General features: G+C 37.2%; 1 protein-coding gene across 13 annotated transcripts in view; it reads right to left on the reverse strand.

Annotated features, from left to right (window-relative positions):
- supt20 (SPT20 homolog, SAGA complex component) overlaps window positions 1–17,381 on the reverse strand; it is a 61,043-nt gene that overhangs the window by 10,124 nt on the left and 33,538 nt on the right. For all 13 annotated transcript variants that reach the window (XM_043692080.1, XM_043692083.1, XM_043692084.1 and 10 more), the window contains 3 exons: window positions 17,006–17,318; window positions 12,769–12,923; window positions 7,851–7,909 (listed from right to left, as the gene is read on the reverse strand). In XM_043692080.1, the coding sequence (XP_043548015.1) occupies window positions 7,851–7,909; window positions 12,769–12,923; window positions 17,006–17,318 (527 nt within the window). The remainder of the gene's footprint in view (window positions 1–7,850; window positions 7,910–12,768; window positions 12,924–17,005; window positions 17,319–17,381) is intronic.

A 17,381-nucleotide genomic window follows, 5' to 3' on the forward strand; every position in this document is an offset into this window, starting at 1 on the left:
AATCTATTACATTTCCGGACGGTTTCTTGAATGCAAAGCATAACAGTGTAGAACATCAGTGTACAATATTTGGTTCCATCAATTGACATGTCCAAAAATGTATTGTTCTGCAAAACAGAATCTAATTTATTGAAAAGGCTGGTTGATCATTCAACCTCAAACCTGCTACACCATTGAAGTAGACCATGGTTGATTTTCTCCCTCATATGACATCTTCATGCACTATCCTCCGATCACTCACATCTAGCATGTTTCAGTGAGATCATCTTTCTTTCTGCTAAACCTTTGATTCTTGAGGAGAGAGTTTCCAGTCTCAGTCTGATGAACCTTTGTTGAACACAGTCTATGGCAACTATACCTTTCCTTAGGTAATGAGGCCAGATCTGCACACAATATTTCAGTTTTTGAGTTATCAAGACACTACACATACGAAGGGCTTACATTCCTGTTGAAGGGCTTATGCCCGAAATGTCAATTTTCCTGCTCCTCGGATGCTGCAGATTGCTGTGCTTTTCCAGCACCACACTCTCAACTCTGAAAACCAGCATCTGCAGCCCACACTTTCTAAGCAAATAAAGCAAGACTTCTTTACTTCTGTACTCATATTCTCTAGCAAGAAAAGGCCAACATATCGTTTGCCTTCCAAATCATCAGCAAAGAGACTCTGGTCCCTTTGGACATCAGCATTTCCAAATGTCTCAACATTAAAGAAATACTCTGCATTTTATACTTTTCCTACTAAAATGGTTAACTTCACATTTTTACCCATTATATTTTGCCCTTATAGCGCTGTGGATTTACCTAGACTATGATTACAGTGGTTCAAGAAGGCAGCTCACCGTTTCAAGGACAATTACAAATGGGCTTAGCTAGTGATATCCGTATCCCATGAATGAATAAATCCACTTGAAGCCTCTTTGCATTCTCCTCACAATTCACATTTCTACCTAGTTTTTGCCATCAGCAAACTTAGAAATCCATTTATTCTTATTGTTTTCCATCTGTTAACCTGCCTGTATATGATCCGAAATCCCTCGAGATCAAAAACAAAACAGAAATTCCTCGAGAAACTCATCAAATCCAGTAGCATCTGTACAGAAAAAGCAGAGCTAATGCTTTATGTCTAGTGACCCTTCATCAAAACTATTGGGGTTCTGAAGGAGGGTCACTGGAAATGAAACAGATGTTGCCAGATCTGCTAAGTTTCTCCAGCAATTTTTGTTTTGGATTTCCAGCATCCACAATTGTCTGTTTTCCCCGCCCCCTCAAATTTTGTTTACTAACCTCTAGAACAAAGGAGTTATGTTAGAGATTAAAGCATTTTCAAAAGGAATTCAGATTGAAGAAACAACATTACATGATCTTTCTCCTGTCATAAGTACAAACACACAGTTCTTCACATCAGAAATAAACAAATGCCAATCAGCAGTGAAATCAGTATTCAGAGTGAAGTAAAGTGCTATCATGTCAAGTTAATTAATGCCAATTAACAGCATTAAATGCATAGTATTGGAAATTCTTGGTCTTCACAGGCAAAACCAAATGCTTAAAAACATGTGTATACTTTGCTGTTGAACTCCTGTTCTTCAAGTTGGCATTTGCCACAAGTTTGGATCATACTGTCAGAAGAGCCTTGCAACTCGCTGCAGTGCACCTTTTTTGGGTTACATACTGCTGCCACCTTGTGTCAATGGGGAAGGGAGTGAATGTTTAACTTGGTGGACATGATTGCAATTAAGTGGGTTGCTTTGTCCAGGGATGATGTCAATATTATAGAATCTTATTGGAGCTGCACCTATCCAGGCAGTGCAGAATGATTCATTACACTCCTGACTTGAACCTTATAGACTGTGGCAAGCTTTGGCAAGTCAGGAGGTGAGTTATTGGGCACAGACTTCCCAGCATCTGATCTGCTCTTAGACTTATGCAGCTGGTCCACTTAAATTTCTGATCAATGGTAACCTCAGAATAACAGTGGGAGATTCACTGAAGGCAATGCATTAATGTTAAGGAAAGAAATTTCTTTTGGGAGATGGTCATTGCCTGACACAGGTGGTGCAAATCTTACTTGCAACTAATCTGCTCATACCCAAATGTTGTCCAGGTCTTGTTGCATGCAGGCACAGACTACTTCAGTATGTGGAATTACAAATGGGATTGAGCACTGTGCAATTATGTATCCACGTATGACCTTATGAGGGAGGGAAGGTAATCAATGAGGCAGCTGAATATAGATAGATAGATAGATAGATTGATAGATAGAACATTACAGTGCAGTACAGGCCCTTCGGCCCTCGATGTTGCGCCGACCTTTGAAACCAATAAATATAATTGAATACTTCCCTGAAGAACACCTATAGATGCTCTGGGTTGAAATGATTGATCCTTAACAATTGGAACAATCTTCCTTTGGACAAGGTCTGACTCTAATCTTAACTTTAACTAGTAGAGAATTTACCCTCAGAATCACAGTTCTGTTACAGTACAGAATCTCTGCATGAGCCCAATGTCAATTGCCTGTCTTCTGCCCTAATCCTGCACATTTTCAGATGATGGTGTAATTTCATTCTGAATATTTGAATTAATTTGCCTCCACCACAATTATGAGGAAGAGATATCTAGACCTTAATCACTCGCTGTATGAACATTTTCCTTTCGTATCTCTTCTGCTTCTTCCTTTTTAATCTACCCCTACACATTCTCAACTGCGCCATTAATAGAAATGATATTTCCCTACCTAACCTGTCCAAACTCCTCATGATTTTGAATACCATCACCAAACTTCCTCACAGCCACATTTTCTTTAAGGAAAACAGTTCTAAACTTTCCAATCCACCTTCAAATTCAAGTTCATCATTCCTGCAACATTATCATGGATCCTTTTAGCAATCTCTCCAAAGCTCTCATAACCTTCCTAATGTGTGGCATGCAGAACTAGATGCAATAGTCCTAATTGTCATCAACTGCACTTTTATTAGGCTTACTTGATGCCTCAGTCAAAGGCAGCCTTGATGTCAACAGCATATCCTCTCACCTCACCTTTGGAATTCAGTTTTTGTAATGAAGTCTGGAGCCTAGTGGTTCTCACAGAACAGTGACAATTGATGAGCAATTGCTGAGTAAGTGCTGTTGATAGCACTGTTTGTGACATCCTCCCATTTCTTTGCTGAAGATTAAGAATAGACTGTAGTGGTGATGATTGGACTTGTCCTGTTTTCTGTGAAGAGAACATATCTGGCAATTTTCGACATTGTCAGATAGCTGCTAATGTTGTACCTGTAATGGAACAGCTTGGCTAGATGCATGAGTTGGAGCACAAAGTTTTCAACACTACAGACAAGATGTTATCAGGAACTAATGCTCAGAGTGTTCAACCTTTTCTCATCATCATGTGCAATGAATTGAACTGGTTTATTACTGGGGCCTCTGATGCGGACATTCTGAGGAGGAAGGGAGAGATGGATCATCTACTTGACACTTCTGGCTGAAGATGGCTGAAAACACTTAAGCCTTGGCTTTTGCATTAAGATATTGAGTTCTACTTTCATTTTAAATATATTTCTGTTAGTGCCAAAGTTTGATATGCAATTATTATTCTTCAAGAAAATTTCACTTTGAGCAAAAGCTATTTTTGAAAAGCACAAGGAACTTATAACACTTTGATAAAAAGGAACCATTATAAGTGACTCTTACTAAATTTTGAAACAATTAGATGCATTGCTATGTGCCAATAATGATTACATATCAAAAACAGTCATCATATTCCTTCTGTGCATGTATACATCTCTGCTTGTAAGTTATGTAAAAATTCTTTAAGATAACACATTATAGAACCTTTAAAAGATATACTCTGAATCAAAACATTACACCTGCCTGCACAGCATACCACTGCATCATCCCAAAAGGGACAGAGTTTTTATTTAATTAGTGGCAGTCAGGATAAGGATAATAATCATTACCTTAGACAGGAAACAATCATTCAAGTATTTACCACTTTGAGTTCTCTGCCTCAGTTTTAAGGCTTTAGATGCTAAATGTTTATAATAACATCATATGCATAGATATGTGTGTATATATGCACAATCTGTCTGCGAGTGTTATTCCGTTGTTACAGCTATGTAGGTTATTGGTGAATGCTTTCAAATATGTGTTTTTTTTTATTGATTGTTCAAATATTTGATGCTGTACCACAGACATGTTCTTACTCAATTAACTATTCATAAACTTTAGAACATTTGCCTCAGAAATTTTTACTATTTTCAGATGGTAGTCTTCCTCATATTAAAAGACAATTTTTTTTGTTAGATGTGACAGCATGACCAAAATAGAAATGATGCAAGAACATAAACACACTTCCATACTATGAATTTGACTGGCACAAGTCCAAGCTGGAATGGAAATGCAAAGTGAAGATTCAGTGTTGTACAAGTATAGAAATACATGGACGTACGCCTAAATGCTTTTCCAAACAAGTTGTGGCAAAATGTTTGTAAAAACTGCATGAGGGATTTTGAAAGCACAAGATGCTGAAGCACCGCAGCATGTGTCCTGAATTGTTGGATCAAGAATATCAATGCATGCAAATTTCACTGGGTTGCTACCTCAGTGTTAAAAGAAAATAATGGCTTAAATCAAATCAAATTATTATACAATCTTCTTAGCAAGGGACTAGTGGCCATAAATAGTGAAATTAATAGTTTAATTGTCAAACTAAAATAACATAATAATACACAGCAACTTAATTAATAAAAAGTGATCCATAGCATTTCAACTTTAATCTGTTCTTAGTGCATAGTATTTTAGTTTTCATGTTATGTTTCTTGTATTTGTATGATTAAGGCTAACTAAAATTATTTGATTCTGCATCTGTCTCATAATTTAAATTTAAAATGACTAACACGGTTATTGCAATATGGTTTCGGAACCTCAAATCAGTTCGAAGGCAGCATTTATCTCTTAATTACCAATAATTCTGGTTTGTACATGAATGTGAATTATAACTACCATTGTCAGGTCCCTTCAATGATTCTAAATTATGCACAATACATCTAATAGGAGGAGTACAAAGCTTTTTCAATTTATTGTATTAATCAAGAGGAACAGACTTGACTCATCTTAATTTAGTCATTAAATTAACTCTCTTACTTTTAGGAATGCTAAAATGTTGTTTGAACAGCTGAACTTGAACTGGACAGATATAGTTTCTATCAAGATAAAGTTATGTTTTGCTCAATAAAGATTAATGTGGCACATAGGATCTCAATAACAAAAGTAAAAGCAATATAGTTAAATTAGTTGCATGTGTTATTCATTTGTACGCATTATGGTTGGGCCTGATATGACATGATGGTTCCAATCCTGTGATATTAGAAAATCACATAATAGCAGCACCATTTAAATTAATGGGACTGAAATCGTGTTATAACCAATACAGGTAAGGAAAGTTCGCATTCTACAAATAATGGTCTAAATTCTTCAATTGCATTACAGCCAATTCGTGTTGAAGAAATGCACGTTTCAGCAGAACCGACTACATTTGTGTTTATTTTCCTTGAGAGAAGATTGATGTATTCAAAACTCTGAGAGGAGTGGACAGATTTGCCTGGGCAAAATTGCCTCCAGTGGTAGAGAATCGAGAACGAGGGGGACAAATATGTTAGTTGGCAAAGAAAAAGCAATGCAGACATGTGCAGAAACTTCTTCACAAAATGACTGGTTAAGTTTGCTGCCGAAACAGGTGATGGATGCAAGCTTGATTGAGGCATTAAAGAGAAACTGAATCATTCTTCGAAAAGGAAGAACGTGCAGGGCCATGGAGAGAAGACCAGGAACAGCACAGATGAATCACCCTTTGGAGAGGCAGCACAGACATCTCAGACTTTTTTTTCAAACAATTTCTGATAAAATACATACATCTTGAAAAGCATCCATATTACAGAAGAGGTGGTGATGGCATTCTTAGAATGCATAAAGGTGGACAAATCGCTGGCATCTGATCAGGTGTATCCCAAAACTTTGTCAGAAGCTAGGGCCACGCAGTGGCAGATTGAGTTTAATTTAGACAAAGGTGAAATATTGCATTTTGGTAAGGCAGAACTTATGCAGTTAATGGTAGGACTCTGGGAACATGTCACTGAACTAAAGGACCTCTGGGTGCAGGTGCACAGTTCCTTGAAAATGGAGTCACAGGTAGACAAGGTAAAAAGGTGTTTGGTATGCTTACCCTTATTGTTCAATGCATTGAGTATAGGAGTTGGGATGTCATGTTGTAACTGTACAGGACATTGATGAGGCCACTTTTAGAATACTACGGTCAATTCTGGTCTCCCTACTATAGGAAAGATGCTGTTAAACATTAAAGAGTTCAAAAAAGATTTACAAGGATGTTGCCAGGGATTGCAGGGTTTGAGCTATAGGGAGAGGCTAAATAGACTGGGAGTTTTTTCTCTGGATCGGCAGAGGCTGAGAGGTGACCTTATTGAGGTTTATAAAATCATGAGGGACATGGAAAGGGTCAATAGCCAAGGTATTTTTCCCAGGGTAGGGAAGTCCAAAACTAAAGGGCAAACGCTTAAGGGACCTGAGGAGCAATTTTTTCATGCAGAGGGTGGTGCATGCATGGAACGAGCTGCCAGTGGAGGTTGTGGAGATGAGTACAATTCCATCATTTAAAAGGTTGGTTACATGAATTGGAAGGGTTTAGAGGGAAAGGGACCAAATACTGGCATACGGGACCAGATCAGCTTAGGAATTCGTTGGCACGGCCTAATTGGATCGAAGAGTCTGTTTCCATTTATCCGTGCTGTATAACTATGACTCTATAATACATATGTATACACAGTGCTCTCAATCAGAGTCACGTTTTAGCATAAATTATAGCTTTAAAGAAAAATAAATGATTATTTAAAATAATTTATCTTCAAACTTTCCTGGTGACACTGAAACGTTTAAGAATCCTTACTGCAGTAAACATGTTATTATTGCATAGTCTGAACTATAGCTTATGTCACATATGGCCTACAAATCTGTAGTTACTTTTCCCCCTGGAATCTGCTACTAATGTTTTACTGTTCTGATTTCCAGAGTTACTATTTACATGGTTGGTTTTGCCTGCAGTTTATGGCAGTTTAGAAAGCTTTTCATTCACTGATGGAGGATTCTAATAAATGAAGGATAACTATTTCCTCAAATAATTTGTTCATCATTAATTCAGAGTTCCTAATTGGTAGCAACAAATACTAATGTTATAATGGAATGTCTGAATTTAATACAGACCTGAGCTATTGCAAAACAAAGAGTGTACATAGCAGTTTTGATTGGGAAAGGAATTGTGCCAACAGAGAACTATCTATAATGTCAGCTAACTTTGATGTTAAGAAAGGCATTTTGATGTTCCAACCTTTGGAAAATTTACATAGCAAAAACTTCAATTGCTCAAAGGCATGATACATATTTTGCCTTAGTTATTAAAAATCAATTTTGATTTAATTGCTATTAGAGGCCGGAATACTGTGGAGAAGAGGAAATTGGGGCTAAAATGGAGATTCTATGTCTCTATGTAAAATGAATCCTGTTCTCAGCTGGCACTAACAAATATTCAAATCAAAGTAGCTGTGAGATTGATATTCATGTTGTTGCTGTTTGGAATTCTTAAGTTCAAGTTGTGGGCTGAACTTGAGCAGAATTTAAACTTGACATGCCATTAGAAACATGCATGTTCCATATTTCAAAAATACCACTGAAACATCATAGGCAACTGTTATCTCAGAACCAGGGCAGGGAAGTTGACTTTAACTAACAATGAATTCAAATAATACAGGATACTCTATTACAATCGCAATGAATCCTACCTGAAGCAAATTCAATGGTCGGAAACCAGGAGAATTTTTTAAACCAACAAATGAACCACCTATAAGGAAAACAATAACATATTATTTTCTGTGAATAGTAAATCATTTGGTTCAAAGTCACTATTTTTGTTCAGGTAAAAGAATTTAAGTGTATATACATATCTGATATTTGCAATGCATTTATAATGTCACATTTCCAAATAGATTAACATGTCTTGTATCTAGTATATAGTAACACTACTCCAGAGCAAAATATCCTTTTAAAGGAAAAGTCCTGTCGCTGTCCTGGAACCTACAAGCAGATGCAACTTCTATGATGAAATGAGACAATTTAAAAGTAGCCATAAAATTAAGAATAATACACATATCCCTGCTCTAAATGCCATGATCAACACCATGAACAATTCGCTGCTTTTAACATTTGAGTATGCACAATAATATTGCAGCTAAACATTTATTAACATATTGGGACACAAATTAAGTGATCGTCACTTCTGATTTTGAGTGCTCATTGCACTAACAAAAGTGTTGAAGTGTTACGCTTCTTAACAATAAAATCTCATGTTTAAGATCTCCAACAAATATGAAAAACAAAACAATGATAGCCAAAAAAATCCAAAAAAGAAATCGGAATTCAGATTTTGGTCATAATAAGATTAAAACTTTAACCTAACAACTGTGTCAGTTTAGACAAGTTATGCAATCTGACACAAGGAATCTGAACAGATTTGATAGCATCTTCAAACTGCATCATTGGCAGCATCAAGTTATAGCACTTCATTTCTGATTTTATTTAGTGCAGATTGAATTTTATTTTGGCTAAGTTAGAAAACATAACTTTTGGATTATTCAATTTCAATACATTCCACATGCTTCATTAGATTGGATTCCATACAGTATGGAAACAGGCCCTTTGGCCCAACAAGTCCACACCAACCCTCCGAAGAGCAACCCATCCAGACCCATTCCCCTACATTTATCCCTGACTAATGCACCTAACACTCTGGGCAATTTAGCACGGCCAATTCACCTAACCTGCACATCTTTGGACTGTGGGAGGAAACCATGCAGGCATGGGGAGAATGTGCAAACTCCACACAGACAGTCGCCCGAGGCAGGAATCGAACCCGGGTCCCTGGCCCCGTGAGGCAGCAGCGCTAACCACTGAGCCACCATGCTTACTACTATCAGATAATTATCAGATGATTATCCATGTTGGCAATGAACTTTTTAAGAGGTGACAGAGAGGTTGATGAGGACGATACTGTTTCATGTGGTGGATACGGACTTGCCAAAGACCTTGGAAATTGTGCTATGCAACAGACTTGTGAACAAAGGTGTTGTGGACTAAAAGGGACACTAGCAGGTAAGAAACCGACTGAGTGACAGGAAACAGGTTTGTGGTTATTGGATGTATTACATGATGGAGAAAGGTTTGAAGTGAAGTTCCCTAGGTGGGGTGTGCTGGGCCCCTTGCTCTTCTAATAATGTATTAATGACACAAACCTTAGCTTACAGGGCACAATTCCAAAGTTTGTAGATGATATGGAACTTGGAAACATTATAAATTGTGTTCGGATTGCGAAGAACTTCAGAAGGACGTGGACAAATTGGGAGAATGCACAGACAAATGGCAGATGAAGTTCGATGCAGAGAAATGGAATTAATTTTTGCTGTAAGAATGTGGAGAGACAATATGAAATAAAGAGTACAAATCTATAGATGAATTGAGTGGAGTGAACAAGGCATATGTTTGCATAGATCATTGACTGTGGCAAGAAAGGTTGAGGGTGCAGTTAATAAAGCATACAGTATCCTAGGCTTTATTAATTAGGGCATAGAATGCAGGATAAGGAGTTTATGTTGAACCTGTAAAAGACATTTATTCAGTCTCAGCTAGAATACTGAGACCAATTCTGGATGCCACACTTCAGAATAGATGTAAGGTGCAAGACAGAGCGCAGAAAAGACTCATGAAAATGAGCCCTGGAATGAAGCCAAGTGGTGACGTAGTGGTAATGTCAGTGGATGAGTAATCCAGGGTCTCCGACTAATTTTCTGGGAACATGGCTGTGAATCCCACCATAGCAGATGACGTTGTTCGAATTCAATAAAATCTGGAATTATAATATAGTCTAAGGGTGCCCCTAAACAAATGGGCTGTGGTGATTCAGGAAGGCAGCTCACCGACACCTTCTCAAGGGCAGTTAGGGATGGATAACAAATGCAGATCCAGCTTGCGAAGCCCACAAGGGATATACGCACTGTTGATTGTTGTAAAGTCCTATTTGGTTCACTAGTGTATTTTAGGGAAGGAAATCTACTTACATTACAAGAGAATGGCAGGTACACAGCAACGTGGTTACGTGGAAACATAGAAAATAAGAGCAGAAATACACTCTTCTGCCTGCTCCACCATTCAACATGATCATGGCTGATATGCAAACTCAATACCCTAATCCCAGCCCCCACCACATCCCTTAATCCCTTTTCACACAAGACCTACATCTAGCTTCTTCTTGAATACATAACATTCTGGCCTCAAGTACTTTCTGTGGTAGTGAATTCAACAGACTCACCACTCCATGGGTGAAGAAATTTCTCCTCATCTCAGTGCTATAAGGTTGACTCCTTAAATTATTACCCCTGGTTCTGGACTCCCTCTCCACTGGGAACATCTTTCCTGCATCCAACCTATCTCACTGTTAGAATTTTATAGGTTTCTGTGACATCTATTATCATTCATCTAAAGTCCAGTGAATACAATCCTAACTAACTGAATCTCTCCTCATATGTCAGCTTGCCATCAGAGGAAATGCACTCCCTCTACATCAAAGTTGACCCTTAACTGCCATGCGAAAGGGCCAAGAGAGCCAATCATTCTCAAGCAATCAGCGATCAGCAACACATGCAGGCCAGTGAAATAATAAAAAGGCTACAAAAACAGATTTGAAAACTTGGGATTATTTTTCTTGGAGATGTGAAGCTTGAGAGGATATTTGTTTCGACAGAATTGATAAGGAGAAACTGTTGCCATTCATGAAAAGATGAAGAATGAGAGGACACAGATTTAAAGTACTTGGTGAAAAAAAAAGCTAAAGCAACAAGAGAGGAAGTTTTTCTCATTAAGTGTTCACAAAGCACTTCTTGAGAGTGTGATGGAAACAGATTCAATTGAAGCATTCAAATGGGAATTAGATTGCTTTCTGAAAATGAATAATGTGCAGAGCTACAGGAAGCAAGCAGGGGAATGGAACTCAGTATAGAGTCATAGAGATGTACAGAATGGAAACAGACCCTTCGGTCCAACCTGTCCATGCCGACCAGATATCCCAACCCAATCTAGTCCCACCTGCCAGCACCCGGCCCATATCCCTCCAAACCCTTCCTATTCATATACCCATCCAAATGCCTCTTAAATGTTGCAATTGTACCAGCCTCCACCACATCCTCTGGCAGCTCATTCCATACACGTTCCACCCTGTGCTTGAAAAGGTTGCCCCTTAGGTCTCTTTTATATCTTTCCCCTCTCACCCTAAACCTATGCCCTCTAGTTCCTCGACACCAGGGAAAAGACTTTGCCTATTTATCCTATCCATGCCCCTCATAATTTTGCAAACCTCTATAAGGTCACCCCTCAGCCTCGACGCTCCAGGGAAAACAGCCCCAGCCTATTCAACCTCGCCCTATAGCTCAAATCCTCCAACATTCTTGTAAATCTTTTCTGACCCCTTTCAAGCAGCAGTATTATGATCTACTTGGGAAAGTGTGCTGATTCTGAAAGCCCAGTGCTCTTGGGATTAGCAAAATGTTGACAATATAATCAAAGCATTCAACATCCCAATATACCTATTTGATGGAACCAAGTTAACAGAAAACAGTGACCAGGTTCCTGTACTTAAAAATAACCATTTATTGCAAATAAGAAAATTCTAATCATGAGTAAACATCTATGAAGTATCAATGTATGGCTCTACTAGTTAGAACTCGAACCCCCTTCTAAAATTCATATACATACATACACAGGCAAACAAAAAATGTGGTTTTAGGAATGAAGAGAAACAACTGGGAACCACAGCTCAATAGCACCATTTCATAAGGCTTGCTAGGATGATCCTTTAGCTTGCCAGGATATTCGGTTTTTCAATCTTTTTTCTCCAGATTCCTTTGCAGGAGGCGCAAGAGAATTAGTACATAACTGTAAAGTCCCTTAAGTTACTCTTTAAAGGCAACAGTTCACAGCAAATGGTGGGTGAAAAATAATCGTGTTTCTTCTGGCTTCAGGTAAAACTACTTCAGAATGAAAACACACAATATGCCCAATCAATTCAGAGGTCCAAAGGCTTCCTCCCTGTATTGTCCACACAAATTGTTTAGCCACCTGGCAACCAATTTGAAAGTCGCCATCAGGCTGATTATCTTTGGCATCCACGTTGGTCACAACTGCACAAACCCAATCAGCTCCGTGTTGTTGGTTAAATCTAACCCTACACATATCCCCTGATGCCATGCCATTGACAGTTTCCCCTACTGCTTGAACACAGAAAAATAAAGCACATACAATGAGTTTCAGTAACTTGTTTTTAAAGTGCAGCAATCCCACAATTCTTGGTTCTTAACAGTTATTTTTCCATTTCAGTATGCAAACAGCATAACAGAAAATAAAATGAAACTGTCTTTATAGTAGACAATGGTTTGAACGACTTTCTTCAGAGCTATAACAATTGTGAGTCAGTTTTTTTTTCTTTTCCATATCCAAGTTGAAAAGAAAATTCTGGATTTCACACAATTTTAACCAATGTTAAGAGGGATTTCCTTAAGTGCAGGTACACTGAAAGCAAAAGGTATACAAGATAAAGAGTAATTGTTTAAAATATTTCAAGAACCTCACTGACCAGGTGTCTTGCTCAGTACTAACCTGCTTGAGCTGCAGATTGCATGGCAGCTGGCAGTGAGCTTGGCACCAGTCCTGCTGGTGGTAGAATGCTGCTTAGATTTAAACCTGAAGGAGTTATGGTACCAGCATTACTCCCCAGCATAGGATTTGAGCCACTCATCAATGTCTGTGCTCCACTAGGGATGGGGTGGGGTGGAGAAAAAAATAAATATATTATCCACACACTTCTGTTTTATTTTAGTGGAAAAAACAAATATATTTTACATATGTTTCTGATTTATTGTAACTAGTAGGTCACATATTTTTATCAGCATCACTTGTAAACAAAAGGGTTAAAATAAACATGCAGACTTAGTGTGAAGCTATAGAATCATGAAATTACATATCTAATATGGTTATAGGAAATAAATCCCAAAAGGCACAAAGTTAATGTAAATAAATCAGGTAAAAGACCTCGTATAAAAGCTGACCAAATAGACTTAAGTGTCATCACAATTAGGATAATTAAAAAGACAAGCAAAAATTTTGAAACATGCAGTTAGAACCACAGAATACCACACCAAGCAAGAAGTAACATTTAATACCATATGACTTAGACCACACATGGAGTATAAGTGGCTACTTGTAATCAATTTAAGTTTAAATAAAGGAATTGCAAGCATTCAGGAAAGGCAACAAAAACAAAAACAAACATAAATGTTTTAAGTTTTTGAAATCTGGATTTACTTTCATTTATTGGAGTAGCAATTTTAATAGACACTGTAATTTTAAAATTCTCAAAACAGATTGCAAGCCTTAACAGACCTTTCATAATATTGTCAAATAGTATTCTATAACGGCCATGTACCATTGCCAATTATGACATTATTTAATATGATATGGTTAAGACACTTTAAAAATGTGTTCAGGTATCAATAATTAAGAAAAAAGTATATACTTATACATATATTAACAGTAATTGGAAATAAGTTATTGTTTTACAAACAAATTTTTTTTGTCCATTAAGACATTGGACTATAGTGACTTCTGCCACCATTGTGATGGAGGTTAGAGAGATCCGATATATCTTGGCTTGGATGTGTATTGTTGTGCCAATAATTGGTATGCAGTTCATGTGTTTTTAGATGGACATTCATGTCTATTCAAAGCATAATCATTCATTTCAGGGAAATTAACTGTATTCTAATTCTGCACAATGGTAACAGTGCTGGGTGAGAACGGAAGTTAGAATGTTAAGTTTCTGACAGGAAAACTATTTACTAACATGATTCAAAGGGTAATTACTTAAAAACATTAAAGGTGTATGATGCACAGACAGAGGACTATACTTAATACTGGAAGTACTCTTGCTTGGCTCTCCTTTCACATCAAGACAAAACAAACTCAAAATATTTATTTCTGGTTACAATTCCAGTTTTAACATTAATGATAACATTTTGTGGTACTTTTGCCATTTTAATATGCTGACTCAGTAGCAGCATTAATTAATTGGATGGGGGAGGGTTTAACTATTACTCAAAAAGTTGATCATTTGGAAAGGTTTTGAATTAGAAAGGGTTAAAATAGCAATAAATACATTGAACAGCACATACTGTATTTGATCAGGTAAACAACTCTTTCTTAAAAATAGATTTTCAATGATTTAGAACTGGTAGTTGAGCTTTGTTCTTGGAATGCATGAATAGACAATATAAAGACATTTATTTCTTTTTGTTAATACTACATTCCAATTATACTATTAAAAGTTGTAAGAAAAAGTCAACACTTTATAAGGCTGTCTTTGAACTTTATCTTTGAATGAACATTTATTTATATATCCGGATGTAGGTTTGCTTGCTGAGCTGGAAGGTCATTTGCAGATGTTTCTTCACCATACTAGGTAACATCTTCAGTGAGCCTCCGGACAAAGCACTGCTGGTATTTCCTGATTCCTATTAGTATATAAATAGAAAGCAGGAAACATATAAACAGAAAGTAGAAAACATCAGCAGTGCTTCGTCTGGAGGCTCACTGAAGATGTTACCTATTATGGTGACGAAACGTCTGAAAATGAACCTTCCAGCTCAGTGAGCAAACCCACATCCAGAACCTCAACCTGAGCTACAGATCTTCTCAATACTTGCTTATTTATATAATGCCAATGAAAATCATCACCTTTTAAGAATGCCACAGATATAAAGAGAACATTGCACCATTTCTGTAGTACAAGGAATAAAATATGAAATGCAATTGTTTTTGAGAAGGGAGATATACAGATTATATCATGAACATTTCTTCTCTAACTGGAGGGATAAAGGGGCTAGATGAAAGAATTTTTACTTCATGGGGAATGCTTCTTAGTAATGAAGATGACTGTACAAGGTAAGCAGTTTAATTTCCTTCCACAATCAATAGAAAGTGTTTATTCTGAATTATCTGTTATGTTGAATACTGATTGTGCAGTAATGTGAAAAGACTTGGATGTTTGATTACAAGTGCTTGAGATAACTAGCAAATAATTCATTTTCTGAGGGAAAAGGATTACTGATTAATTGGAGTAAACCATGCTACTCTGGAGGAAGGTAACATTTTTCTTTACTTATATCAAAAACCTGAAGGAAAACTAAAATGTCAAAAACCAGTCAACAATTAAAAATTAAATCCAAAAAATGGCTTGTAATAGTACAAAACAAGTTCCAGTTATTAAATGTTGTGTAAAACCAATATTCCTGAACTTATCCCATGAAATAATTATTAGTTTCAAAGGAAAAACTCAAGAGGGCCAAGATGATCAAATGATAATTTCAGATGGCACAATAAAGAGAATGGGCAAGAAGTATGGCTAAAAAAAATTTCCAAGAAAGCATGAAATGAGGTGACTGCTGGTGATTTGAGAGAGTAGAAAAAAACTGAACACAAATCCAAAAAACAATATTCCATGGACGCTGAAATGAATAGAAAATGTAGCAAAACACTCAGTTCAGGTAGTATCTGAAAATACTGGATGAATTTTTTAATGACTTGAAATAATATCTCAATTTTGTTTTCCACAGATGTTTTATGACATGCTTGAGAGCTTTTCAAAGCCTGTTTCCCCAAACAGGGTAAACTGGCTCTCATGAACAATACCATGAAAAATTCCGAAGGGTTTGACAATGAGGTTACATTTTATTCTACATCACTCCAGCTCACATAGGCTTGCTTTCCTCAGTTTCTTATCAAAGCATAATCCTAACATCTCAGGAGCTAATCTAGTAGGATCTTTGCTGTATTACCTTCAAGTCAAGGATATCCTCTCTTAGGGAGACTAAAACTATGCACAATACTCCATGTGTGGTATCACCAAAGCGTGTGTAACAGTAGCAAGACTTCTTTACTCTTGTACTTTTGACCCCTTGAAAGAAAGATAAACGTGCCATTTGCTTTTCTAATTGTTTACGGTACATACATAACTGCGTTCCTTATATGAAGACACCCAAATATCTATCTACATCAACATTTAAGTTTCAAGTCTTTTTAAAATATTTTTCTTTTCTATTCTTATCAAATTGCTGTCAGTTGTCCATATTATACTCCATCTACCAACTTTGTTTCCCACTCAGTTATCTTTCGCTGGCACTTTGTGTCCTCTTCATAGCTTTCATCACCATACAGCTTTATATAATCAGCTGGCTTGGAACACAATAATCTCCATCTCTCCATCCAAATCATGAACATAAACTGCAAATAGCTCAGGCCTCAGCACTGATCCTTGCAGCACTTTACTAATCACAGCTAACTACCTTGAAAATGTCCGATTAATTCTACTGTGCTTTCTGTCCATTGACCCATCTTCACTCCACTTTAATGTTACTTCCAACTCTATGAGCTCTTACATCTGGAAAGTTAAGCCTTTCCTTATGTTTCTGAAGCCATAAAACCTCTTCAACAACCAAAACAACTGGAATAAACAAGCTGTGGAAAACAATAAAACTCATCATGCAGAACCACAGTATAAAGGAACCACAGTATAAAAAAGAGCAGCAAAGAGAAAGGCATAATTTTGCTGTATCTGTCATTATGGCATCAAGGCAGACATTATTTCACCCTGCAATCTGATAAGTTTGCTTCTGCGGTGTATGAAAGATGCTGAATGTAGTGTCAGAACATGTTGTTATCACAGTTAGCAACAGCAAAAGTCAATAACATTGAAATAAAGTAAAAGTACACTTTGGCTTTTATGATTAATACAACAATTAAAATGTTTAAATAGGATTAAAAGATTTATAAATATTCTTACCAAACTGAGCCCACTACATTGATGAAGTTGAGACCCGCTGGGTTTGTCATCACCTGGGAGGATGAACTCCCTGTTGTAATGGAAGTTACCATAGTGGAAAGAGGAATGGTCATTACTGGCAGAGCTTGACTGAGAGCCATCTGCTGTTGGGCAAAAGGGGTTAAAAGGGTCTGCGGATTGAGGCCTGATTCTTGTGTTGAGGGGGTAGCTGAGGGAGTGGCTGTAGATGCTGGGGTTTGCACATCAGAAGGGTGTGGAGTTGATGAAGGGGTGTTGGTTGGTGTGGGGGTAGATGGCTTGGGAGTCCCAGATCCTGCTCATTAAGAAAACAAAAAGTGCTAGGTTATTACTTTAAAACCGAAGTAGAGGTTTTCTG

The sequence above is a fragment of the Chiloscyllium plagiosum genome, chromosome 6 (genome assembly GCF_004010195.1).
Source record: "Chiloscyllium plagiosum isolate BGI_BamShark_2017 chromosome 6, ASM401019v2, whole genome shotgun sequence".
Classification (NCBI taxonomy): Eukaryota; Metazoa; Chordata; class Chondrichthyes; order Orectolobiformes; family Hemiscylliidae; genus Chiloscyllium; species Chiloscyllium plagiosum.